This window comes from Mauremys reevesii, linkage group 24 (assembly GCF_016161935.1).
Source record: "Mauremys reevesii isolate NIE-2019 linkage group 24, ASM1616193v1, whole genome shotgun sequence".
Taxonomy (NCBI): Eukaryota; Metazoa; Chordata; order Testudines; family Geoemydidae; genus Mauremys; species Mauremys reevesii.
In genome coordinates this window covers 19,466,168-19,493,280 of record NC_052646.1, presented here as the reverse complement: position 1 = coordinate 19,493,280, position 27,113 = coordinate 19,466,168, and the positions used below count along the sequence as shown (strand labels likewise).

General features: G+C 48.4%; 3 protein-coding genes across 3 annotated transcripts; all 3 read left to right on the top strand.

The window, feature by feature from the left end:
- On the top strand, positions 1 to 1,117 carry LOC120390482 (chemokine-like receptor 1). Its single transcript, XM_039513192.1, has one exon. It carries the CDS (start codon positions 1 to 3, stop codon positions 1,090 to 1,092), a length of 1,092 nt encoding a protein of 363 aa, XP_039369126.1. The 3' UTR covers positions 1,093 to 1,117.
- Positions 1,118 to 5,349: 4,232 nt separating this feature from the next.
- On the top strand, positions 5,350 to 16,628 carry LOC120390095 (chemokine-like receptor 1). The gene is made up of 2 exons (XM_039512405.1): positions 5,350 to 5,589; positions 15,584 to 16,628. Exons 1-2 carry the CDS (start codon positions 5,350 to 5,352, stop codon positions 16,529 to 16,531), a joined length of 1,188 nt encoding a protein of 395 aa, XP_039368339.1. The 3' UTR covers positions 16,532 to 16,628.
- Positions 16,629 to 21,740: 5,112 nt separating this feature from the next.
- Positions 21,741 to 22,604, top strand: LOC120390094 (chemokine-like receptor 1). Its single transcript, XM_039512404.1, has one exon. It carries the CDS (start codon positions 21,741 to 21,743, stop codon positions 22,602 to 22,604), a length of 864 nt encoding a protein of 287 aa, XP_039368338.1.
- Positions 22,605 to 27,113: the final 4,509 nt, after the last annotated feature.

Sequence of the window (27,113 nt, the reverse complement as noted above, 5' to 3'; positions counted from 1 at the left end):
ATGGAGGAGACCACACCCTTCCAGCCCCTCGGGGCCCACTCTGCCTTTGCATATGTGAACAGCACCTTACACCCCTTCAGGGATCCCTACCAGCACGGAGAAGATGATGGAGCTCAGCGTGAATGGATAGGAGTTCTCTTTGCCATCCTCTTCAGTCTGGGATTCCTACTCGGAGTAATAGGCAATGGCCTGGTTATCTTCATCGCCAGGTTCCGGATGACGAAGACTGTGGTCTCTATCTGGTACCTCAACCTGGCTGTGGCCGACTTCATCTTCACCTTCTTCCTCTCCATTGAGGTGGCCTATGCAGCTCTGAACTTCCACTGGCCCTTTGGCCGGACACTGTGTAAGATCCACAGTGCAGTGTCCTTCCTCAACCTCTTTGCCAGTGTCTTCCTCCTCACCGTCATCAGCATTGACCGCTGCATCTCCGTGGCCTGGCCGGTCTGGGCCCAGAACCACCGCTCGCCCCGGCTGGCTTTCTGGGTGGCGGTGGCTGTTTGGCTGGCAGCTCTGGCTCTCAGTGCACCATATATCATTTTCCGGGACATTAGGAGCTTCCCGCTTCAAGGGGACATCACCGTCTGCTACAACAACTACATCCCAATGGGGAACTTCACTAGGGAGGAGGTGATCACATTGTGGAAGCATCGACACCAGGCCATGGTGCTCACCGGCTTTGTGACTGGGTTCTTGGTGCCGTTTGCTATCATCCTGACCTGCTACGGAGTCATGGCGGCCAAACTGACGAGGAACCATATGGTCCGCTCTGGCAGGCCCTACAAGATCATGGTGGCCGTGGTAACGGCTTTCTTCCTCTGCTGGTTCCCCTACCACCTCTCTACCCTGTTGGCCATGTCGGCAAAAGGGGTGACTCCAGCCGTACAGGTGCTCCTTGATGTCGCAGTTCCCTTGGCCTACCTGAACAGCTGCCTCAACCCTGCCCTGTATGCGTTCATGGGCTGGAGCTGCAAGGACACGCTGTGGCGCTCCGTGGTCTTGGCCTTCCAGAGGGCCTTCGGTGAGGCTGAGGCCCTCCCCAGCAAGAGCCAGGACAGCAGTAGATCAGAGGTAGAATTGCCCCCATTATGATCAGGCTACTGATGCCTCTCCCTTCCCGAAGCTGAGGATAGAAGCCCAGGAGTCCTGGCTCCCATCCCCGCTCTAACCTACTAGACTCCACTCCCCTCCCCTGAGCTGGGGGTAGAACCCAGGAGTCCTGGCTCCCAGACCTCCCTGCTCGATTCACCGGACCCCACTCCCCTTCCAGAGCTTTCACCTAGCTAGGATGGAATCCTGCGTGAGGCAAACAACAGAGGCCTCAGTTTTAATGTTGAGTTTGGTTCTGTTTTTCCGAAAAGAGGAACCAGCAAGGAAAGAGAAACAGAACCTGCCACGTCCCCCAATTTTCATTTGGTCACAGGATTGAGGAGACTTGGCCCCCTGGGGTCAGGAGTTCAGTTCCCAGCCTATAAGCCAGGACTTCAGACCAGGAGTTTCCGATGCTGTAAAAAAATCCTGCATTTGCCTGTTTAGATGATAAAATCTTTGGGACTGATACCCAGTGCCCCTTCTCTGACCCACTAGCCCCACTCTGTCCCAGATCTGGGAAAGAACCCCGGAGTCCAAGGCCAGAAAGGATCATTGCGCTCAGACTGTAGTCCAACCTCCTGGATAACACAGGCCATAAAATTTTCTAAAAAATGATGCCTAGTGTTTATCTTTCAGAAAAGCGTCCAATCTTGATATAAAATTGGCCAGTGATGGAGAATCCATTGCAATTCTTGGTAAATTGCTCCAGTGGTTAATTACCATCACTGTTAAGTGTTGCCTGCCACAATCTATCAATTAAGCCCTGGGAAGGAAGAACATGGCCAAGTTGAGGAACCAGAAGATGTTGACCATCCTCTCCATGAAGAAGCCAGGGAGGAAGATGATGTAATCATTCAAAAACATTCCGGCGAGGAGGATCAGGCCACGGAGCATCAGAAAGATGTACCTCATCGTGTTACCTATCAGCTCTGTGTTCTTGGGGAACCAGGGTGCAGTACCCAGCCTGTCTGACTCATGAAAGACACCCCCTCCCCAACCCCAGCCTCTGCTTGAACCAAAACCATTCAGAAGAAAGACTTACCAGAAGGAATTAAAAGGTTGTGGGAGACACACCTAGACCCCTCCTGACAAAGGTGACAAGAACAAATAGCCTCATTTGCATTAAAGATGGGACAGGGAGGCATCTCCATTAGCAGACAGGATGGAGAACAGAGATCCCAAGGCAAGAACCACACTGAACTCTGGGACCAGGGAAGCAGTGCATGATGGGGGATCTCCTGATGTCAATGAACCTGCCTGCACACACCCAGCTCAGCAGTTATCAGACTAATGCTAGTAATGAATCCTTGATTGGTATCCAAAATAGTGAAGCTCCCTAATTGCATTGTGAGCTCCCTCCAAGGAACACCACCCAAACCCAGGAAAGATCCGTTCCTATTGTCTAGCCTGAACTAAACAACTTTGGCATCTCCCTTGAGCCATCAATTTACCCATGACCAAATCTAGTGTTCTCCCTTGAACCATTGTTGTTTCCCTTCAAAAACGCCTACCCACGCTCCAGTCAGGGTTCTGATGCCTGGATCCAGCATCTGCATCAGTTGCACTGGGACTCCATCTTCTCCTGACTGATCGTGCTGGAGGCTCTGCCTGGCTCCAGCACTCCGGACCCTCAGCTACCACCACCAGCTGGGACCCCTGATTGATTCAAGCTTCATGGAGTGGTGAGAACCCAGCTCTCTCTCTCTCTCTGTGTACCCTTCTGACCCTGACTTTTGTGGTCAGTTATAGTTTTATAAACCTGACTTTTGCAATCAAATTTAAGTTAGATTTAATATTATCACTGTTTTGTTTGCCTCCCCTATGGTTATTACGTGGCAATAGATAACTTTCACGGTTAAGCTGGTTGCTTTTCTCTCTCTCTCTCTCTCCCCACCTCGTGGGTGGTTTTTTGGCTTCCTCATTCGCTCTGCAGCAACGCTCCTTGTACCTAAGCTAAAAGATCCCTGCAATGCCCAAAAATCCAGTGGGGTTTGCTCATCATGTGGGTTACTACCAGAACAACTGTTACGTGAAAGTGGGGATAGGGATGTGCTGAACCTGTGACATATGAAGGTGACAGGGGGTTGGACTAGATACCTCCTGAGGTCCCTTCCAACCCTGATATTCTATGATTCTATGACAGCTTGGAAGAGCAGCTCGACCCAGCCTACTGAGTCCAGGGACATCTAAGGAGTCAGCTTTGGAGTGCTGATTAACCCGGTCCTCTCAGACGCACTCTGTTAATGTGTGTGTGTGTGTGTTCATCTGATTCTGGGGCTGGAAGAACAGAGCCCTGAGGAACCAAGGTCCTGCAGGGTAGCTCCATTGAGAGGGAACTTAGAGCAGGGAGAATTCGAGCACCGTACGAGAACACAAGTGACACAAGCAGCACGTTGATAGAAGCACAGACCCCCCCGCCTCCTCCCCCCAGAAGAGTAAACCTAAGAAACGAACGTACCCAAAAGTAACAGGCAAAGCTGGTAACAAATCGGTGGAGGAACGCGGGCAGCATGTGACCCTAATCACGTGGTACTTGTTGAGTAGCTGCTGCGGAGTGGGGAAACTGAGGCACAGACCAGCACAAACTGTCTCTTCCTTTTTCAGACTAAGCTCCTTTAGCGAGGTCTCCCTCTCATAGAATATTTGGTAACATCCTGTAACATTTAAGTTAAGAATCATGTTTAGAATAGCTGTGGGACCATGCAATGAGTTAGAGTTGTGCCTTAAAAGTAAAGATTTTGTGAAAGTGAAAGAGCTTTTGGTAGGGATCATTAGTGAGATCAGGGAAGTAGAGATGGCTGGAAACCGCCCCCCACTCCCCGTGGCTTCTTGCTTGAGCCAAGAGAAAACCAACAGTTTCGAGAGATGGGTAATGAAGAAGGGGAAATGCCTCTGGGAAAGGCTTTAAGGGTCAGAATCCCCTGATTGAAGCGAGTCTGAGCTTTGAACAATATTGCAGAATTTTTACACCACAAGGTGGCGCAAAGGATGCGGCTGCTGCATGGGCATTTTTTTATGCATGTCTGGACACGGCTGAAATGATAAAGGGGAGGCAGGAACTGGAGCTGGAGAACAAGCAGATACAACAGCGTTTGAACAAATGTGAGACAGGCGGGTGTGAACTGATAGCAGAAAAGCTATCAGCTGACGGTAGGTAGAAATATGCAAGAGGAGAGAGACGAGGCCAGCAGGAATGCAGAACAGTCTAAGAAAGAGTTAACACACACACACACACACACACATGTTGTTAGAAGAAGCGAAAGCAGCAACTCACTTCCTGGCAGATGAGAACAGGGCAGCCATGGCAGCAGCGGGCCCGTGAGGCAGAGATTAATTAATTGTGTGCCCGACTTAGTGCCTGTAACGGGGTGGTAGCGGCTGGAAGGTTGAGAGAGGATTGTGATTTGCAGCCCTCTGGGAAAATAGAGAAGTGCCTGGATGCTGTCCCCAAAAGCCCATTCAACCCCGATTGGCCACACATGCATAATGTTTCCACAAGGGAGGTTAGATGCATAGTTGCAGAAGCCGATCTCCCCACAATGGAGCTGGCCACAGACGTAGTAAGATGGTCTCCTAGTCAAGCCAAGGCTATTGCCAAGAGACTGGGGCCACTGAACCGTGACACCGCTGTTGCATGGCTGGCCCGTGTTTGGCAAATGCACCCCTCTGCTGACGGCATGGACTTAACCCAGCTGGCTCAGTTATGCGCCTCTCCTTGTGATGCAGATGCTCTGGGCATAGGCATAGGTCCTTGGGAGCGGACTGCCCCTGGACACCGGGAATGAGTGATAAGTGCTCTCTAGATATTACTGCCTGTGTCTTCCCGCAAGAAACTGCCTATAATGGAAGAGCAGATGCCAGGTGAGGCCCCCGAAGCTTACCTACTTGGAAAGAAAATGCTGGCAGCTCTCTCTGATTCATTACCCCGGACAGAAGAGAATGGGATTGTCACTTTGCAGTATCAGGGACCCGAATTAGTACAGGGCACTTATGCAGGGCTAAATTCTCAGACAAAACTGACCTTGGGGCCTGTGGATTTAGACCACCTCACCTGGAGTGAACTAGTGGCAAAAATCCAACAGGCAGGGGACTTGCTACGAGAGACCGGGGTCTTAAAAAGAGCAGTCAGCAAAAAGACTTCCTCAGAGCCCGTGCAGGCTATTACGTTTGTGAATGATGGTCCTTACCCTGCCAGTCACCCTCTGTAGTGAGGCGGCCTGGCTCCCAGCTTCCCCAGAGAGGGACGAGCCCCTCTGGATGCCAAAGTGGGCGGAGCCACTGGAGCCTGTGCCCGCCCCCGAGAGGTCAAGGCGCAGGACCGGAAGTATAAAAGCCCAACCCCAGGGCTCAGAAGCTGCCTGGCCGCCGGAGAGGCCGGACGCTGGTGCCCTAGCTCCCCCTGGGGAGACTCCTGCCGCCTGTGACCGCCCCGAGGACCGGCCATACCCGCTGAGGCCGGATGCTGACCAGACGCCGGAGAAGCCAGTAAGCCTGCTGGTGAGAAGGGACCCAGAGGAGCTGCCCAGCTTTCCGCTCGCGGAGTATACCCGAGGCGCCCATGGTGCTCGATGCCATAGAGGACGCCGACCAGACGCAGGTTCTGCTAGAGGGAGAGGTCGGAAGTAGCCCGGGGGCAGCCGACTCTAGTCTGGCTGTGGCACCCCCAGTGGTGATGTCAGTGTGTTGCGGCCAGGATCCCCACTGACACAGCAGCAGGTCGCCTGCCGCTGTCAGGGCCCCGGGCTGGGACGCAGTGGAGTGGGTGGGCCTGCGTCCCCCCTGCCACCCCACTCATGGGTGGCATCTCCCCCTCGCCCCGACGCTCAGGACCAGGAGCCTGTGCTTTGCTCGTGAACTGTTTGTTTGCTGCCCTGCCCTGACTGAGGGCCGGACCAATCACTGAACTATATTGCTCAGCCCCTGCCGGGGGGGCCTGAGCCCTTGACTGTTTCCTGCCCCACCAGGCTAACTCGCCAACTCACCGGACTTGTGTAGTGAGGCGGCCTGGCTCCCAGCCACCCCAGAGAGGGGCGACCCCAACCGCACACCCCTACACCCTCCCAATGATAACCCCACCGCCTCCCATAACCCTGGGCAGCGCCGACCCAAGGAGAGCCTTAGGAACACGATTTGGATGGAGCTGGTGACGTTAGGGGAGGATATGGGAAAATACGATCGTCATCCCCTCAGCATCCCGATTAATGCTTTGTCTCAGGTGATGCAGAGAACAGTTAATGCAGGGAGCCCCCCCCTCGGCCCACTGCCCCAGTACAGAGTGTGTTCCCCACATCCACTCCCTGTCAAAACCAGATCTCTGGCCCCTCCTCTGAGTGGAGGCTCTCACGGGAGTCAGCCGAGCAGTAGGGGTGCCCGGGTCCCCGTGGGCCTCCCCAGCTGATCGCATGCCTTCAGTGAGACGTATGGGGGAGACCCACTGTGAGGGCTACAGTGGGGAACCCAGGGATATTTGCCCAGTTGCTAGTGGACACTGGAGCAGCAGTAAACATTCTAAGCCCTCGGTGGATCTCCAGAGGGAGACCCACCAATAAACAGGTTATCAAGGAAAGAACTGGGGACACCCGGGTGACTCACACAAAGGGGCATGTGAAAAATCACTCAGAAGAGGCACATTGGAACAACAGAGCTGATGCCTTAGCCAAAGTTGCCGCTACTAGGAACCACATCGGAGACACAGACCAGGCAGAGCAAATAGAAGCAGGAACTGCCGGGGGAAAAACTTTAGGCAAAGGAATAGATACCTTGGGCTCCAGTACCCTTCAAGATGGGGCTACAGAAATCTGGTCCTTAGCCAGGACAGGGAAAGATCCCACAGGAAAGTACAGAATTGAGCAGGCTGGAGATGTCCGGTGGGCAGTGGATGCAGATGGTCAAAGGCACTGGATAGTCCCCAGCCAGGTACAAGGGGACCTGATTGAGTTTGTGCATGAGCAAGGGCATAGAGGAAAAGAGGATACTTTAAATAGGGTTAAAGATACAGGGTGGTGGCCAGGCATGAAGGCGGATATAGATCAGCGGTGTGATAATTGTCTGCCGTGTGCCATGGTTAATGCTGATTGCTAGGTTCAACAAAATGCATTGGAGCACCAAAGAATACAGGGTGCCTGGTCCCAGATTCAAAGAGTTTACATAGGCCCTTTACCCACCACCAGCAGAGGGAGCAAATACTACCTGGTAATAGTAGATCCCTTCTCCAAATGGGTGGAAGCCATCCCTACTAAACCCAACCCTGCCTCGGGCACGGCTAAGCAGCTCTATAACATGGTTTTCTCAAGAATGGGAATTCCCAGAGTAATTGATTCAGATTTGGGATCCCATTTTGCGGGAGATGTTTTGCAAGAGCTAGGTAAGGCTTTCGGCATTAAGCACCATTTTGACATAGCGGGACACCCTGAGTCCTCTGAACATGAATGAACCAATCGCACACTAAAGGAAGCTTTGAAAAAACAAGTAAAGAGCTCGGGGAGGGATTGGGATGAAAAGCTACCCATCATCTTAATGGCTCTAAGGCGATACAAGGGTCCAATGCCTTTGAAGTTATGACTGGAAGGCAAATGCACATGCCTAAAAGATGGTGGTTGGGAGTGGAGATACCTAGTGCCTGGGAAGGGAAGGTGGGAACAGATGAATGGGTACAAACCCTAGCAGAGACGATAGCTGCTCTACACAAGCGAGTGGCAGCACAGCCAGGCATAGTACAGCAAAACATGGACAAAACACTAGGCTGGGGAAAACCTCCTTTCATATGGGAATTAGGCCAACCAGTGATGGACGGAAGGTTTTCAGCGAAGGAGCGCTCGGTGACACACACCTGGATCAGGGCCAGCTTTAGGCACTGCGGAGCCTGATTCGAAGGAGCTGCCGCCGAAGTCCCGCTCCTGTCTTTAGCGGCAGCTCAATCGCTGCCGTGAAGGAAGGTTCCTCCTCCGAAATGCTGCCGAAGACAGAGGCAACAATTGATCTGCCGCCGGCGGCAGTACCAGGACTTCGGTGGCTGCTCAATCGGCTGCCGGTGCCTGTGGCGGCATTTCGGCGGAGGGACCTTCCTCTGCGGCAGCAATTGAGCTGCTGCCGAAGACCGTGGCGGGACTTGGGTGGCAGCTCCTTTGGGATGTTGCAAGGCCCGATTCTGGGGAATCGGCTGAATTGCCCTAAAGCTGGCCTTGCCTGGGATGGCCCCTGCTTTATCGTGAATCGGGCCAGCCCCAGCGTTTATCAGGTAGAAATCCTGAATGGGAAAAAAACGGGAAACCCTGGAGGAAATGGTTTTATTCCTCGCAGCTCAAAGAGTGGAAGGATGAACCACCTGACCCACAAGGAATTTTCTAACTGTCTTCTCCATCCTGCCAGCAAGAAGGAACGGCTTGGGGCCGTTGGAAATTACGCGTCAGGTGGGCTTGTCAGTGCCTACCCCGATGTTGAGGCAGGAAAAGGCCAGAGAAGTCTTCGACTTATTCTGGGCACCCTCACGTAGGTCACTGCTTCATGTTCACTCTGCAGTATTGGTCCCAGACTCCCCCTGTATATACGGGGGGAGTGTGGGAGTTTTTTCTCTCTTCTCTGTTCTCACAGGTCCTGAACAAGAGCCATGACACCCCACCGGTGCACCCAGCCCCCTGCTGTTCATAAGTGTCTGGAGTCTGATGCTGTCCAGGCTCTAAGGTGGACCTGTGATCCCTCTGAACCTCTGGAGGCGCTTGCCAGCTGGAGCCCAAGGAAGCAAAATTGCTGTGCCACATGCATGGATCCTATGGGAATGGGAGCAACCCTCTGGCCCTGCAGCATCGCTACCAGTTCTATGCTGTTGGCAACTCCTCGGGTTGCCCCGGGAAAGCGTTGCCAATTGCACGCAGAGTCACTCAAGTTTTGTTACCACCCCAGACTCCATCCCATTCTTCTGTCAGCTGTTGTGGTCTCAAATGGGGCGTACACCCTCAAACACACCCAGTGACAGCTTCCTGGGTGGCGGAAGGTGCAGGGTAGCCCTGGTTTCCTCCGCTGTTTGGGGAGCAACCATGCCCCTACCCCTACGTGTCATCATTGTCGTCGGAACCCAGACGCCTCTGTTACTCGGAGTTGAACTGCAGCTGTCTCTGATCACGCCAGCAGGCAAGAATATTACATGGTGCCTCGTAAACGGGGAACCACTGAACTGGACTTTAGCTGGACATGACCTGACTCAGCAAGGTCCCTCAGACTGGGTAGTTCCTTTAAAGGGCACACTTTGTGACAAGCTCATGCCAACAATTTGGTTTAAATTCTATGGGCATATTGCCATTTGGGGGGGATTCCATGAGACCAGATTGTACAGAATGGAATTGGGCCAACAACAAAAAACAGTTTTAAATTTCTGATCACAAACCCTTGCTGCCCTCCGACATTTAAGAGCTCCAATTTCAGAACCCCATGTGTTGAAATTGGATCAACAAGAATATTTGGTTCTTCAACCTCAGACTTCTCTGAAGGAGGTTCAAATTCACCTAGAAGGCCTGAATATCCCTTACATTGCACCTGCATGCGGTCCCTTGATTGGAACTAGCCATAAGGGTTGGGATGAATGGGTAAGAATGTGGCAAGGGGCCGACCATGTAAACAGAGTAAAAAGGGAATTAAGTGATAGGATTTCATCTGTAAGAACAGGAATATCTTTAGTTGATGCCACAAACATAGAAGTTCTGACTAATGAACTGTCATATACCATTGAAAATATAGGGAAGATGGGAACAGCATCTTTGGAACAGTTAAGTGTGGAATAGCAGTTAATAAGTAAGGTACTTCCTGGGTGGGAAAGACTCATAGAAAGAGATGAAGAGTTAATGATGTCTGGTGTACAATCCTTCTAGAATAATGTGTCATTGACCTCAGCGGGTGAGCAAGCTCAGGCTCTCACCCAGAACGTAATCATGGGAATGATTCAGCAAGCCAGAGCAGGACAAATTCCCATGGATGCAATCAACTTGATTGGGCCCCATGTAACGGAGGAAGAATTAGTCCTCTGGGCCTGGTGGAGACTAGTTAACGCTTCGTACAACCGCCACCAGCAAAGCTTGCAGTTATTCCTGATAACTGTGGCAGGCAAAGAAATTAGAGTAATCCACCCAGGAGTCGCCCAGTAATGATAACTCAGTAATGTACTCCAGAGACCCTAGCACTTGGGTCTGGCAGAAAGATAATGTGTGGAACACAGTCAATGTACAGAGGTGTAGGAGAAAAGAAGGTTTGGGCTCTATCTGTGAAGACCAAGCATTGGAGGACCATGATGAATGCTTCTTCCCACAACCTGGGAATAAGTCTCACTGTTCCTTCGATGTTATCCGGGAAGAGAGGTCTGTTGTTGTCTCTGTTGGCAAAGCGTGTGTGTGTGTGTGTGTGTGTGTAAGAATGAGATGTTATATTGTATTGGTTAATAGACATTGGATTCAACCCATGGTGCCTTACGTTAATCACTGTTTCTGTAATGTAACCACCATTGTTAGTTGTGATAGTACGTTTACTGTGCCTATATGGACTGTACAACATTTAAATGCTTATCCTGAGATCTACAAGGAGGTTTCCCCTATTTCACTGGGAATGGGTCTCACTGCCATTATTAACTCATCTCTCCTTACAAACTGAGTTGCAGAAGCTCCGAACTTTGGAGGAGACTGGCAAACTCGAGATTCAGCACCACAACCAGGAGATCTCTAGGCCAGCAGCTACAGTTAAAAACACAGGCCATCACTGCTGGTGGGAGTCTTTGCTTGGGTGGAGCCCCAGTGCAACAGGTCTTTTGAATATCATGCTTCACCTCATTGTGGTGATCATCGGTTTCCAAATTAGACTAGCAATTGGTCTGGTTCTACTGGTTTGCTGGATCCAGCGACTGATGCGGCTGCTGCAATGAATTGAAGATCAGACCCAGTACCATGGAGTAAGGATGAGATGGAGATACTCGCTCAGTGCAAGCACCCCAGCAATGCGTGGACTTGTTACCTAGCAGCTCTGTGTTCTTGAGGGACCAGGGCGCAGTACCCAGCCTGACTCATAAAAGACTTTCTCCCTCCCCAGCCTCTGCTTGAACCAAAACTGATCAGAAGAAAGACTTACAAAAAGCAACGAAAAGGCCGTGGGAGATGCACCTAAAACCCTCCGGAAAAGGGTGATATAATTAAGGAAACTCCCCTAATGTCATTTGCATTGAAGATGGGACAAGGAGGCATCTCCATTAGCAGACAGAATGGAGAACAGAGACTCCCAGGCAAGAACCGCATGGAACTCTGGGACCAGAAAAGCCGGGAAGCAGTGCATGGTGGGGGATCTTTGCTCCTGATGTCAATGAACCCGCCTGCACACACCCAGCTCAGCAGTTATCAGACCAATGCTAGGAATAAACCCTTGATTGGTATCCAAAATAGTGAAGCTCCCTAATTGCATTGTGAGCTCCCTCCAAGGAACACCACCCAAAGCCAGGAATGATCCGTTCCTATTGTCTAGCCTGAACAAAACAACTTTGGCATCTCCCTTGAGCCTTCACTTTAACCATAAACAAATCTAGTGTTCTCCCTTGAACCATTGTCCTTTCTCTACAAAACCCCCTTCCCATGCTCAAGTAAATGTTCTGATGCCTGAATCCAAAATCTGCATCAGTTCCACTGGGACTTCATCTTCTCCTGACTGATTGTGCTGATGGCTCTGCCTGACTCCAGCACTCCGGACCCTCAGCTACCACCACCACCTGGGACCCCTAATTGATTCAAGCTTCACGGAGCAGTGAGAACCCAGCTCTCCTCTCTCTCTCTCTCTCTGCAAGTTCTGGTGAGGATGAGTCACTAGAAAAAAATGGAGAATTTGACTCGCATGCTAATATATTTTCAATGAAAGTGTTTTCCAAAGGAAATCTGCATTTTTTGAGAAATTCACCCTTTTGTGAAACAAATCACTCTCCCCTCTTCCCAAATAAGCCATTCACAGTATTGGTACCTATCATGATTTTATCACAATTTGCACCATATGTCATATAACCTCCAGCTCCTGGAAACAACCTCATCTTTCATTGAAAAAAATTGTTTCTAGCTATTGTAGTTGCAGAGAACCAAGGGGAGTGGGGTCTAATGGGTTTGAGCAGTGTGAAACCTGACCATTTCTGTGTCCATGTTCTCACCTTTTCATTAAGACAGGGATAGAACGCCAGAGTTCTGACTCCCAGTCTCCCTGTTCTAACCCACTAGACCTCACTCCCCTCCAAGAACCAGGCATGGAACCCAGGAGTCCTGACTGCCAGCCCTGGCTCCTTCACAGTCTGCTCTTGGCAATCCCCAGAAAGCTCGTCATCCTCAGTGGAGTTTTCCCAGGGGCCACAGCATGATACTTAAACAATATGACCTCCATCTCTGCTTCCCTTGGTGAGAAGGGCTGTGTCCCAGCAGGGCCCCACAGAACAGCCCCACAGCCTTCATCTCTTAGAACCATGATGCTGATTCTGCACAGCAAGAGGTGCTGGGGTCCAGGGCTCAGCCGGGGGAGTGTGGGGGTGGAATCACATGACCTTCAGATCACATCAGCAAATGCCTGAAGACTCTGAGGCTTTGTAGAGGCTGTTGGACCCAACCCCCATCTGTACCTTCCCCCCCAGCCAGCAAAACCCACATCAGAACAGCTTCCTGCTCCCAGAAAGAGACCATCTCTCTGAGCCACGTTGAGCACCCAGGATTGACTCTGTGATGCCGTGGCCACCTGAGGCACAGGTAAGAAAATGATCCTCCTTACCAGCTCTTTCTCTTCCCCTCCCCATTTTGAAGGATACCCCTCCCTTCCGTCATCTGGATCATCCCCTCCACCCCGCATCCCTTTCCCTCCTTCAATCCTTGGTTGTCTTTGGGAACCTCTCAGTCTTTGAAAAAGTGGTTGATTAATTTCTTCCCAGCCACTCCCGGCTCAGTCTCCCTCTGGCTTTCTGCATCAAGTGGGGGCATTTCCTTCTCTTTCTTATTCCCTGCCTCGGAGATTTGAATTGCTGTCCCTTCACCAAACAGATGCCAATTTTGATGTGTGAGGTTCAGTTAATTTCATCCCAGACTGTGCAGAGTTAGTGATCTCCGAAGACCCTTCCTATTCCACTTTCCACTGCCTTGCTGCTGTGGTTATGATCTCTTCCTCTCTCATCCTTTTGTCAATGGCGCCCTTTGCGGAGCAGAAGCCAATTTTGAGTTGAGGCAGGTGAGTTAATTTCTTTTCAGGATTGGTGGAGTTCGTAGTCTCTGCAGACACTCCATGCTCCATCTCCCTCTGTCTGTCAGCATGGATTAGCAATCGATGGTGTGGAGTGGTATGGGCGAGGGGGGACGGATATGTTCAACCTGGCACAGGAGACGTTATCTTGTATCCCTTTGTTAAGCAAAGCAGCTTTGGTGTGAACTAGGTTGGTTTCCCAGGAGGATGCAGCACCAGCGATGCAAAATCTAGACATTTCCTTAGTGCAGTTTGTTGATTTACAGCATGAATAGACATGTCCTTAATTCACAAATGCAGTGCTTTTCTAGAGAGGGATTAGCCAAAGTTACCAGTGCCCCGTGCCCATGAAGCAGCTCTGTTTGGTCTGGGTCTCTCTCTCTGTCGCTGCTGGAATCTAGCTGCTAAAAGATGCTGTTCTTTGTTTCTGACTCATCTCATAGACACTTCATCTGCCCTGAATTCCTCTCGTAAGACCTGATGTGGAAAGACAGCCGAAGTATTCAGTAACAGAGCTTATCGGGAAATGGGTGTTTTCTCCAGGGAAAATTTCGATAAAAAGGGGGGGGGAATTGCTTTCATCAATCTTTTCTGCAGGAAAAAAAAAGGATCTTTGGTTGGAGAGAGAGAGAGAGAGTAGCAACTGAAAGCTGAACTGTATGTGTGTGTGTGTGGGGGGGAAGGGAGGTGGACGGCAAACTGAACATTTCTGGCTAAAATATTTAGGCCAAGAACTACAAAAAACAAACTAAACACAAAAAGTTGGCTGAAAACTGCAAAAAAGACAAACTATTTTTGGATGAAATTTGTTGATTATCAGTTTCCTCACTAAAAAAAAATCATTCTTTTTTCACGCTTTCTGACACCTCCCATGACAATTTTCCTTTCCTCGAAACCCAGTTTCCCACTGAAACAATATTTTGTCCAGCTCCATTACGCCTCCTTTTATGCAACTGCTCTGCAACCGGCAAGAGTCTTACAAAGCTTGTGTGATAAATAAAAGGTGGGGGGTTGGGAGGGTAGCTCCCTTTGATGGACACCCAGCCAGCCAGTTAGCTGTAAAATCCCTCTTGGTAGCTCTTCTCGACTTCCTTTACCTGTAAAGGATTAAAAAGTTCTACCTTCCCATTGGCTCTTTTGATCAGTTGCCCACTTTCTTTTTTTTTAACCTGGGGGACTTTTTAACCCTTTCCAGGTAAAGTAAGTCGAGAACAGCTACCAAGAGGGATTTTACAGCTAACTGGCTGGCTGGGTGTCCATCAAAGGGAGCCCCCCCTTCATTTATCACAGCTTGCCTGCCCATTGAGACAAAAAAGGTTGCTTCTCTGTTTAAAGCCCCATAACAGAGTCATTGATCCTAAACCCAAAAGGGACCACTGAGATAATCTAATCCAGGGGTTCATGTGCCCCTGGGGGTATGCAGAGGTCTTTTGGGGGGGTACATCAATTTATCTAGAATTTGCCGAGTTTTACAACCGGCTACATAAAAAGCACTAGCGAAGTCAGTACAAACTGAAATTTCATACAGGCGAAATGAGAAAGTCAGCAATTGTTCAGTAGCCGTGTGCTGGGATGCTTTTGTATTGACAGTTTTTTACCACAATTTTTTTTTCCATTGGAAAATACAATCTTGCCAAACTCAAAGTGTTTCACAAAAGCCATTCAATTCCAATGACATTTTTCAAGGATGAAATTCAAAGGGAAATGAATTTTTTTCATTTTGTCTCAAATCGCAGTTTTTGTTTCATTTTAGTTTCTTGAAAGTGGAACTAATCTTGCTTTCTAATTTGGATTATGGGGATTTTGCAAAAAAAAATATTCCATTTCAACAGCATTATTTTTGTAACTGAAAATGTTGATTGAAAATTTCTAGCCGCAACGAACCATTTTCTCTTTCTTTCAAACTGCTATTTTTATTTTGTTTCTGTTTTAAAACGCCAGATAACTTTGGCTTTCGACTTTCAGCCTCAGGATTCTTTGTGGCCATTGGAAAAGATGAAAAGTAGAAAAGAGACAGTGGAAAAAAAATCATTTTGGTTTTTCCCCCTCCCCACTTTCTCTTGCTTTTCTACCAGTCTCATTTGCTTTCTTTTTCCTTCTGCACTACCAGAGCTGCTGTGCTTAGACTGCCTCTGACCTGTGGAGCATAGATCAGTGCCACAGCTCTGCTGAAGTCTCCATCCATCTTCATGATCCACTTCTGTTCTGTCTCCCTCTCTGTTACTAAGACTTCACATTTGTTCCTTCTTTGTTTCCTCTGTCCCAGAACTGCACGGCCTCCACTTATCCCCAGATGATGGCCCACAAAGAAGCTGCCCATCTTCACGCCATAGCTCCTTTGGAGACGATGCACCTAGTTTTCATGGTGCTCTGCGCTCTGGCCTTCATTCTCGGTGGGATGGGGAATGGATTAATCATCTTCATCACCAGCTGCCGGAAGAAGAAAACAGTTGATGCCATGTGGCACCAGAACATGGCCATTGCTGGATTTATCTTCACCATCTTCCTGCCTCTCATGATGGCTCAGGTGGCCCTGGGCGTCCACTGGTATTTGAGAAGTGTCCTGTGCAAGATAACCAACATTATCACCTCCCTCAGCATGTTCTCTAGCAGCTTCCACCTCACGGCCATCAGCGCCGACCACTGTGTCAACACAGTTTGGCCCGCGTGGGCCCAGAACCACCGCACATTCCATCTGGCCTCCCTGATTGGACTGGGCATCTGGATTCTGGCTGTCATAGTCAGCTGGCGCTACCATGACCTCTGCTCCGATCAGAGCCTCTTGTTGAGAGAGAGTGGAGAAGCAGCCAACGTCGCTACCCGGTTCCTGGTTGGGTTTCTGGTCCCACTAGCCTTGATCAGCATCTGCTTGGTCACCCTAGCTGCCAAACTGGGCCAGAAACGGGCGGCTTGGTCCAAAAAGCCCCTCCAGACCCTCCTCATCTTGCTCGTCATTTTCTTCCTCTGCTGGTCCCCGTATCACGTCATTGCCTTCCTGCAGACCTCACCCAAAGCATCATCTCCAAAGACAACAGAATCCCTGGAGACTGGGACTGTCTTTGCTCATGGCCTGCTCTGTTTCAACAGCTGCTTCTACCCCTTCTTCTACCTTATCACACGACAGCATTTTGTTGGCTGCCGGAGACGGAGGCGGATCTGTCGAACCCCAGTCAATGTGGGATCAGAGCTGGTTGAGTTGGGGGCAAATAGATAGGGGGCCACTTTCCTAGAGGAGAGTAGTGATTGTAATTCCTTGGGGTCGTATCACTGGTTACTTGTGACAATCAGTTTTTGTACAGGACTATTTTTTTTGTCAGAACACCCTATTTTCAGAAATTGATTTCCTTTTTTGGGTGAAATTAATTAGTTTGTTTCAGCAGCATTTTCTGAAGATGTTCAAAAGAAATTATTGTTAAAAAATTGCATCTCTCTGCTTCTGCATTTTTGGTGTTTTCTCTTCCATGGTGGGTCTTCCACTTTATTTGGTAGCATCTTCATTGTCATTTTCACCCAGCACTCAAATCTCCCTGTCTTCCATGTTGTACTGAAAACCGACAAGCTGTCACTTTAAATCCTGAGGGGTTTCCTGGTTCAGCGGGCAAGCTCAGTAGTGGAGTACGCACAATCAAAGTCAGTCTGCAGAAAGCCAACTATGGTGAGGTGACTGGTGTCTCTTGGCCTAAGGGAGCAGCTTGTTTTGTCTCTCTGTTATTTGGCGGTCTTGTGTGGGTTCTGGATTATCATAAATAAATTCATGTTATACTGCAACTTTCCAGCAGTCATCTTTGATATTTTTCTCTAACATCTCTTGAATGCAACATTTAGGCATCACTCAAAACCAAAAGATGAAAGCCAGCCTCATTAATGCCAACAGCAGAACGCCCATTGACTTTAGTGAGTCAGGATTTCTTCCCAAGATCTTTTTCATGTTCATATATTCATAGCTTCTCAGGCCAGAGAGGACCATTGTGATCATGTAGTCTGACCTATATAGCTCAGGCCTGAGAATGTCTCTGAATTAATTCTTCATTGAACGACAGCAGATGTTTGAGGAAAAAAATCCCACCCTGATTTTAAAATTGCCAATGACGAACAGTCTAAAACAAACCTTGAGAAGTTGTTCCAATGATTAGTTCCTCTCACTGTTAAAAATTTATGACTTATTCAGAGAAGAGCCATGAGCATGATTAAAGTACTAGAAAATATGGCTTATCGTGAGACAATCTATTTCGTTTTACAAAGAGAAGTTTAATCACAGTCATCTACATGTGGAACAAATATTCAACAACAGGCTCTTTAATCCAGCACAGGAAGGTCTAACATGTCCAGTGGCTGAAGTTGAAGCTAGAAAAATTCAGACTGGAAATAAGGAGTCACTTTTTAATGGTGAGCATAATTAACCATCGGAACAATTTACCAATGGGTGTGGGTGGATTCTCCATCATTGACTATTTTTAAAGCAAGACTGGATGTTTTCCAAAAAGATCTGATCTAGCAATTAGCTTGGGGAAACTCTATGGCAGGGGTACGCAACCTATGGCACGTGCGCTGAAGGCGGCACGCCAGCTGATTTTCAGGGGCACTCATACTGCCCGGGTCCTCGCCACAGGTCTGGGGGGCTCTGCATTTTAATTTTATTTTAAATGACGCTTCTTAAACATTTGAAAAACCTTATTTACTTTACATACAACAATAGTTTAGTTATATATTATAGACTTAGAGAAAGAGACCTTCTAAAAATGTTAAAATGCATTACTGGCACATGAAACCTTAAATTAGAGTGAATAAATGAAGACTCGGCACAGCACTTCTGAAAGGTTGCTGACCCTTGCTCTATGGACCATACTGAGGAGGAGGTCAAATGAGATGATGACTGTGACACCTTGGCACCCCAATAGTCACCACTGTCGTGTAATTAGGATATGTTTTGTACAAAGTATGTCGTGTGAGGTATTGTTCTAAAAGTCTTGATCTGCTAGACATTAATATCTCCTTATATTGTATGAGCTATCGTCGTACATGAAGTTATGAAGTTTGGCTATGTACGTGTTACTGAAACATGTTGTGAGGTTGAAAACACCCCCAAGCAGCCTTTCAGGTGCAACAGTAAAAAGGCCAAACAATGTTACTGGCTCACTGAGGAAATGCACACAAGGATCACCCCAGGAACTGTGTGCACTAGAAACCTCTCAGAGACAGCACTGCACAATGGGAACTGTTTCACCCAGGTCACAGCAAAAGAGCTTTGCAGCAAGTGGGAAGAAGATATAAAGGGGGTACCTCACTGTCCCTACAACAACACACCTGGAAACACCTGAGGAACAAGGACTGAACTGTGGGAAGTGATGGTCCCAGGCTAGAGGGATTTTTAGACTGTGTATAAAAAACTGGGAAAACCAAGGCAGCTTGTGCCTTAAGAATCTGCCAGCCTCTTTATCACCCAGGGTGAGAATTTGGTAATCCATATCCTACCTATCTAGTGTGTTAAGCTCAGTTTGTGGTTTTTGTTTGTTTAGGTAATCTGCTTTGATCTGTTTGCTACCACTTATAATCACTTATAATCTATCTTTTCTAGTCAATAAACTCGTTTTGTTTTGTTTTAAAAAAAAGTGTGTGGAAATTATAACTTGGGGCAGAAAGCTGTGTATATCTCTCTCCACATTGAGGGAGGGGGTGAATCTCATAAACTTAGTTCTCTGTGCAACACAAGATAGTACAATTTTGGGTTTACCTTCTAAAGGGAGGTGGGCACTTGAATACTGAGCAATTCCTTAGCTGAGCCTTCCCATGAATAGCTGATCTCAGCATCTGTGTGTGTAGCTGCAGCTGGGTGTGTCCCTACCTATAAGTGCAGTCTGAAGCCTGGGGAAGGATTTGAAAGGCTGCACAGCAATACAGTGTTAAGGGAACCCAGGCTGGTGGGTCACACGGGCTCTGTGGTACCCCAATTCCAAGTGACACCCCAGGGGAACTCATGACAATCACAATGTCACCTTCTGGGCTTGTCATCTGTGAATCTGTGTCTTTGTCTAGCTTCAACTTCCAGCCAGTGGATCATGTTAGACCTTTGTGTGCTAGATCGAAGAGCCCACTATCAAATTTTTCTTCCCCCTGTAGGTATTTACAGCTGGTAATCAAGTCATCCCGTCACCTTCCCTTTCGCTCGGTCTACACTAGGCAACTTATAATGGTACAACTATGTTGCTCAGGGATACGGAAAACCCACCCCCCTGGGTGACGCTGTTATACCGACCTAACGCCTGGTATAGACAACTCTTCTCCCATCAACACAGCTTCTGCCTCTCGGGGAGGTGGATTAACTACGCTGATGGGAGAAGCTCTCCCATCCACATAGATAGCATCTTCACTGAGCTGCTACAGCGGCGCAGCTGCATCAATGCAGCCTTCCCGGTGTAGACGTGTCCTTTGATAAACTGAACTGACTGAGCTCCTGGAGTCTCTCGCTGCCAAGCCCGGGGCCCAGTCCATTATTCTTTCTCATGGATCTTCTCTGACCCCTCTCCAATTGCTCAACATCCTTCTTGCAAGGTGGGTACCAGAAGCAGACACAGGATCCCAGCTGTGGTCATACCAGGGCCAGATTCAGAGGGACAATCACCTCCCTGCTCATAACAAAGATTCCCCTGTTGATGCAACCCAGCACAGCGGCAGCCCTGTTGGATCTGGGAGCTCACGTTGAACTGCAAAGTGTCCCCACGCCTGAGGCCTCCAGGCAAACGATGAGAGACGAAGGCAAGTTGCAGGCTGGGCTGTGGTTTTTGTGGTCTCTAGCACAGAGCGAGGGTTTCCTTAGCCTTGGCTAGTCTGTAATGTGGCCTGAGGCCAAGGGATGAGTTCCCTGCAGCAAAGGCAGGGCTGAGAATCTCATGTGTCCGACTCCCAGTGGGTCTTTGTTCGCTTTCCTCAGCCAGGATGGAGTAGATGGCAGAGTCCCAGCTGGAGTCTCTGCTTCTGGGACCTCGCCCAGTGGATTCAGCTGGATTTGGCTGTCTCAGCCCCTGGTCTTTGCTGGAGGCCCCGCTCACCTGCCACTGGATGTCGGCAGCCAAATGCAGACATCTGGCTAGGGCCCAGCGGGGGGGGGTGGGGTGGGGGGAAGCTTGTGGTTCGTGTGATGTCTACATGTAGCAGTGGTTGACGAAGACCTTCCAGGCTTTGCAGACATGATTGGACCCAGCCACGTCCTGTGATCTCCCCACATTGTCCCCCCTCCAGATATACCCCCACATGAACGGCTTCCTGCTCTGGGGGCGAGCTGCAGGCATCGCACTGGGGAACCCGGGACAGGGGTCGACTCTGAGACGCTGCGTCCCCCCAAGATACGGGTAAGGAAATGAAGTAAACCCTCCAGCTGCCCCACTGGATCTCATTCTGCCACTCCCATCACTGCCCCCTGGATCTCACCCCTTCCAGCTGCCCCCATCCCCGCCCCTCATCTGCTCTGGACAGAGCCAGATGAAATTATTTGTGGGTCCTCTTGTCAGAGGTCAGGTGCCCCCATTGTTCTGGCTGTTGCACAGACCCTGACTGAGCTCTGGGGCCCCGTCGTGCCAGACGCTGCCCAGACCCACAGGGAGAAACAGGCCTGGCCACAACAAACTCACTCTCTAAACAGACAAAGGTTTGGAGGGGAAACTGAGGCACGGGGCAGTGACATGACTTGTCCAAGCTCTCCAAACAGTTCAGTGACAGAGTCTGGGATGGAACCCAGGAGTCCGGACTCCCTGTCTACCCACTAAAATAGACTCTTGCCATTAAAAAAAACAACAATCTTTTGACTTCTTACTGCTCTCCCATTGTGTTTTGCCACTGTGCTTTTCTCCTCTTGGGGAGTTACTCTCCGTCACTGGAGGTTTCCATTGGGGTGGGGTTCAGTGGGGATTTTACCAGCCTAGCTCCAGTAACTCATGCCACCCCCCCACCCCAAAATGGCTTAAACCACACAAAAACTCCACTCCAAAATGGTGGGGAGGGGAGGGGATGGAGAAGAATCAGTTTCAAAAGTTCCATTATTTAAAAAATAAAGGGAGGGGGAAAGATCATTAATTAATTATTTATTTTTTAACCAAGAAGGGAATAACCAGCTCCTTTGGGAAACTAACAGCAAGAAGATTATTTGGGAATTTTGATGAGGCTTCAGGGGGGATTTCTCATATCTCTGTCTCTGCATCCTGGACACCCCCATTGGCCACGTCCCCTTGCCTAGAAATCCAACTTTTCAGCAAGAAGCAAAGGGGTGGGTTTTTTTAAACATTTGGTTTAGTAGAAACCAAACTCTGTCATTGTCCTGTCCTGGAGTCTGTTTCATTGCTCTCCCTTCCTTTGCTCAGCATAACGTCTGTGTTGCCCCTGCTGAGCCTGGACGTGAAGGAGGGGATATTGTGACTGCAACTCTTCCAAGAATGGAGTTCCCGGTTCTCTTCCTGGTGCTGTGTGTCATGGCCTTCCTCACCGGGGTGCCATTGAACTGCTACGTCTTCTTCATTGCTGGCTGCCGTGTGGAGAGGACGGCCAATGCTGTGTGGTTCTGGAGCCGGGCCGTGGCTGATTTCATCTTCATCGTCTTCCTGCCCCTCAGATTCACCTCCTTCTTCATCCTGGACTTAAATTGGGCCAGTATGCTGAGCAGCACCATCACCTCCTTCCACATGTTCTTCAGCGCCTTCCTCCTCACGGCCCTCAGTGTTGATCGCTGCATCCTCGTGGCGCACCCTGAGTGGTCTGGGAACCACCGCACACCCCCACTGGCTTTCAGGATGGTTATAGGCATGTGGGCCCTGTCTGTTGGGTTCAGCTTGCGGTACGGTGATCTCTGGGAATCCCTCCTCTCAACTGCCAGCACCAGCATGTATTTGCAACTGGATGAAAGGAGGGTGAAGGCCGCTACTGCAATCCAGTTCCTGGTCGGGTTTCTGATCCCATTAGCCATGATCCTGAGCCCAACCTTCTACATCGTTCTAGCTGCCAAGCTGAGAAGGAACAGGCTGATCCAATCCACCAAACCACTCAAGATCCTTCTTGGCTTGACCCCGACTTTTTTCCTCTGCTGGCTGCCGTATCATGTCTTCTCCTTCCTGCAGATCTCAGCTACGTACCCTCAGACTCTTCTGAGCATAGGAAGCGCTTTTGCTTGTGTCCTGACATATTTCAGCAGCTGCCTCAACCCCATCTTCTACCTCACCATGGAGGAAGAGTTTCAGCGGTACCGGCAACGTACACGCAACTCCCAAACCACTGACAATTCAGGGTCAGAGCCGGCTGAATAGGGGAATGGATGATTTTTTCTATATTTGCATGGAGAAAGAATTCTATTCGCTGGACCCATAACTTCCTCTTGATCCCCAAATTACATTTTTAGCACGCAAATTTTTTTTTGCCTTACTCAAAGAAGAGCCATGGGAATGATTATGTGAATAGAAAACCTGCCTCAGAGTGACAGTCACAAGGAGCCCCATCTATTTACCTTAACAAAGAGAAGCTGAAGGGGTGACTTGATCACAGTCTGTAAGTACCTAGGTGGGGAACAAATATTTAATAAATGGCTCTTCAATCTAGCAGAGGAAGGTCTAGAACACTTTAACCTTCTGGTCATTCAATGACAGACCTGCGGGTGACAATTTTGCAACAGAAAAGCTTCAAAAACAGGCTCCAACGAGAAACTGCTGAGCTGGAATTGATATGCAAACTAGATACAATCAATTTAGGCTTGAATAGAGACTGGGAATGGCTGAGCCATTACAAACATTGAATCTATCTCCCCTTGTAAGTATTCTCACACTTCTTATCAAACTGTCTGTACTGGGCTATCTTGATTATCACTTCAGAAGTTTTTTTCTCTTACTTAATTGGCCTCTCAGAGTTGGTAAGACAACTCCCACCTTTTCATGCTCTCTGTATGTGTGTATATATCTCCTCAATATATGTTCCATTCTATGCATCAGATGAAGTGGGCTGTAGCTCACGAAAGTTTATGCTCAAATAAATGTGTTAGTCTCTAAGGTGCCACAAGGACTCCTGTGAACTCCAGTGAAGAGAAGTAGAACCTAGACAAATTCAGACTGGAAATGAGGTATAAATTTGTAATGATCAGAGTAACTGACCATTGGAGCAATTTCCCAAGGGTCCTGGTGGATCCTCCATCACTGGAATTTTAAGTCAAACTGGGATGTTTTTCTAAACGCTCTGCTCTAGGAATTATTTTGGGGAAGTTCTCTGGCCCGTGTGATCTGTTTTTGTCCATTTTTAGATCATTTTGGAGTGGTTGGTTCTTTACGGTCTTTCCTTTTCTGTGTCTTTGTGTCATTATTTTTCTCATTGTGTCATCTTATTATCTATTCCTTTCTTAATAATTCCCAACAGATTGTTTGCTTTTTTGACGGCCGCTGAACATTGAGTGGATGTTTTCAGAGAACTATCCACAGTGACTCCAAGATCTCTTTCTTGAGTGGGAACAGCTAATTTAGAGCACATCCTTTTATATGTATAGTTGGGATTATGGTTTCCAATGTGTGTTACTTTGCATTTTCATCTGCCATTTTGTTGCCCAGTCACCCAGTTTTGTGAGACATCGTTGTAACTCCTCACAACCCTCTTTGGACTTCTATATCTTTGCAGCATGAGCTTTCGTGGGTGAATACCCACTTCTTCGGATGCAAGTAGTGGAAATTTCCAGGGGGAAATTTTCACTACTGGTCCCAAGAGGTATTCACCCACAGGAGCTCATGCTGATAACCTGTTAGTCTATAAGGTGCCACAGGATTCTTTGCTGCTTCTACAGAACCAGACTAACACGGCTACCCCTCTGATACTTTGCTTAAGAGCCTTTGGTGAGGCACCTTATCAAAGGCCTTCTGAAAGTCCAAGTACACTATATCCACTGGATCACCCTTCTCCATATGCTTTTTTACGCCCTTCAAGAATTCTAGTTGATTGGTGAGGCATGATTTTCCTCTACAAAAACCATGTTGATTACCCCCAACAAATCATGTTCATCTTTATGTCTGACAATTTTCTTCTTTATTGTTGTTTCAACCAGTTTGCCTGGTACTAAAGTCAATATGGGTACAGTTGAAATCCCCCATTATTACTGAGTTGTTTTTATTTTAATAGCCTCTCTAATCTCCCAGAACATTTCACAATCGCTATCACTTTCCTGCTCAGGTGGTCGGTAATATATCCCTACTGCTATATTCTTATTATTCAAGCATGAGATTGCTATCCATTGAGATTCTATGGTACCGTTTGGTTCATTTAAGATTTTTATTTCATTTGCCTCTATGCTTTCTTTCACACAGAGTGTCACTCCCCCACCAACATGACCTGTTCTGTCCTTCCAATATATTTTATACCCTGGTATTACTGTGTCCCATTGATTATCCTCATTCCACCAAGTTTCTGTGATGCCTGTTACATCAATATCCTCATTTAATACAAAGCACTCAAGTTCACCCATCTTATTATTTAGACTTCTAGCATTTTTATATAAGAACTTAAATGTCACTTTTTAGCTGTCTGCCATTACATGATGTAATTGAATTGACTTAGGCTTCTGCGGGTGTGGTTTTCAAAAAGTGCTTAACTCCTAACTTCAATGGGAATTTGGCACCTAAGTCCCTTAGCCATTTAAAAAAATCTAGTCCTGTCTCTTCATTGCCAATCCTGAACCTTCAAACCTCATGGGCCACCCCCTAAAAAAATCATGAGATGGGTTTGAAAAGACAGACATTTGGATTCTTCTTTTTTTGGCTTTTGATTTTTTCAGGGAGCCATTTCAAGCTTTTCTCTGCAACCACAAAGGCTTCAAACTTACCTGAAAAAAAAGAAAAGAAAACTGAAATTCCTGCCTAATCATCTGATTCCAGGATCTGGGGCTTGGAGGAAAAGGACAAGCATGGCAACCAAATTGTAAGAGTCGGCGACACTATAAAACTCCACCAAAAATTTCAGAAAACCGGAAATATCCAGCTCTGTTTGGAGACCAATGGAGTTCAGGATGTGTTTAAAATATTGGAGACTTTAAATAAAATGTGTGGCTGTGGCACTCTGTACCTCAAAACAGCACCCTTGAATCCACATATTCACCCTGTCTCCTCAATATGAACAAAGTCTGCTTTGTGAGGTATCATTAAAAAAGGCTTGATCTGTTGATTATTAATATCCCGTTGAATTTTATGTGCTGTCATTGTATGGGGAGCTATGAAGTTTTGCTATGTGTGTGTTACTGAAATAAGTTGTGATGTTGGTAACACCCACAACCAGCCTTTCAGGTACAACAATGGAGGGGCCAGACAGCGTTACTGGCTCATCAGCTCCCTTCCAAGAATCCACTATGTCAGAAACTGTACAAAATGGAGATTTCTCAGAGAGAGCACGTAGGCAATGAGACTGTTTGACCTATATCATAGCAAAATATATTTCCAACAAGCTGGAAGAAACTACAAACGAGGGGAAGTGACATCACCACTTGGCCTCACGCCCCCCACCACTCAACACTTGGAAAAACATCTGGAGGACAAAGACTTTGAACTTTGGTATCAGGCTGGAAGGCAACCCCAGCCTCTGTATTGAGGAACTGTCACCTGCTTTTACCATCTGCCAGGGTGAGACCCAGCTTGATTCAAATCCTGTTTAGTTTGCAGAACTCAGATTGCAAATTTCCTTTTATTTCTTGTGTAACCAGCTGTGATCTCTACGCTGGCTGCTTCTAATCACTTAAAATCTGTCTGCAGTTAATAAACCTGTTTTATATTCTACCTACAATGGTGCGTTTGGTTGAAGTGCTGGGAAATCTCAGCTCGGTTTACAAAGGCTGGTGTTTGTGCTCTCCACATCAGGGAGGTGCCAACTGGGAAATGATCTTACACTGTCCAGGTTTCTGACCAAGGCAGGATGGTTCATTTCTGGGGTGCAAGCCTGGGTAGGCAGGGGAATTGGCTGGAGCCTCCCTATTCTTGGTTTGTGAGTGGCTGGCAGGTCATTCATGTAACTTGGCTGGGTGAGTCCCTGCCTGGGGATGGCTGTGGAAGTGCAGGGCCTGCCAGAGGTTTGTAGCTTGACACAGCATCACAGTGTGAGATGGACACCCCAGGTTGGTGGGACAGAGGACTCACAGATCCCACAGTCCAGGTTGCAGGCCGGGAACCCGGTCACAGTGGCTTTTTAAACCAGTGTCTCAATGAAGCCTTATATTCCTGGCCAAAATTCACGCAGGTTTCACCTTTCGCTATGAACTGGCCTTTCTCCAGAATCCAACCAATCCACAAGCCAGTCGTGGAGCAGACACAATATCATGTGGCTCACATTCATCAAGCAAGAGATTCACCATCCACCTGCCACCTAGCAAGGCCTCTTCAGGATGGTCAAGGAGGACCGGGCTGGAGGGCGGCAGAGCCCACCCATGAATCCCACCCGATCCAGCAGCATTTTCAGAGGCTCAAACAGAGGTGTCTCCAGGTGTGAACAGGCTGAATTTTTGCAATGATGTGGCCAAAGCTCAGTTCTTGCTCTCAGGCTGTGGCTTCCCCAGATGTGGGCGACCGTCTCTGCAGACGGGATCTCAGAACTTTTGTCACGAGAGGCCTCAGAGCTGAGCTGAGCTGTTTGAAACTTGCACAGAGCTGGCTGCTTCAAAAGCTTTGCAGACTCAGTTTTGTGAGCATCTCCCACCCCCACTGAGCTGCCCATTCAGTGCTCCCCACCCCCCGCAAAGACAGCTACCTGTCCCCAGAGTCTGGGGAGGGGGGGGGAGCTGCAGGTGGCATGTGTGTGTTGGGGGA

Bases quoted from the DNA above. Each gene is read 5' to 3' on its own strand.
- LOC120390482 (XM_039513192.1), top strand. From the start codon at position 1: ATGGAGGAGACCACACCCTTCCAGCCCCTCGGGGCCCACTCTGCCTTT.
- LOC120390095 (XM_039512405.1), top strand. From the start codon at position 5,350: ATGCCAAAGTGGGCGGAGCCACTGGAGCCTGTGCCCGCCCCCGAGAGG. The intron at 5,590-15,583 runs GTGAGAAGGGAC...CCTCTGTCCCAG, and splicing joins AGAAGCCAGTAAGCCTGCTG to AACTGCACGGCCTCCACTTA.
- LOC120390094 (XM_039512404.1), top strand. From the start codon at position 21,741: ATGGAGTTCCCGGTTCTCTTCCTGGTGCTGTGTGTCATGGCCTTCCTC.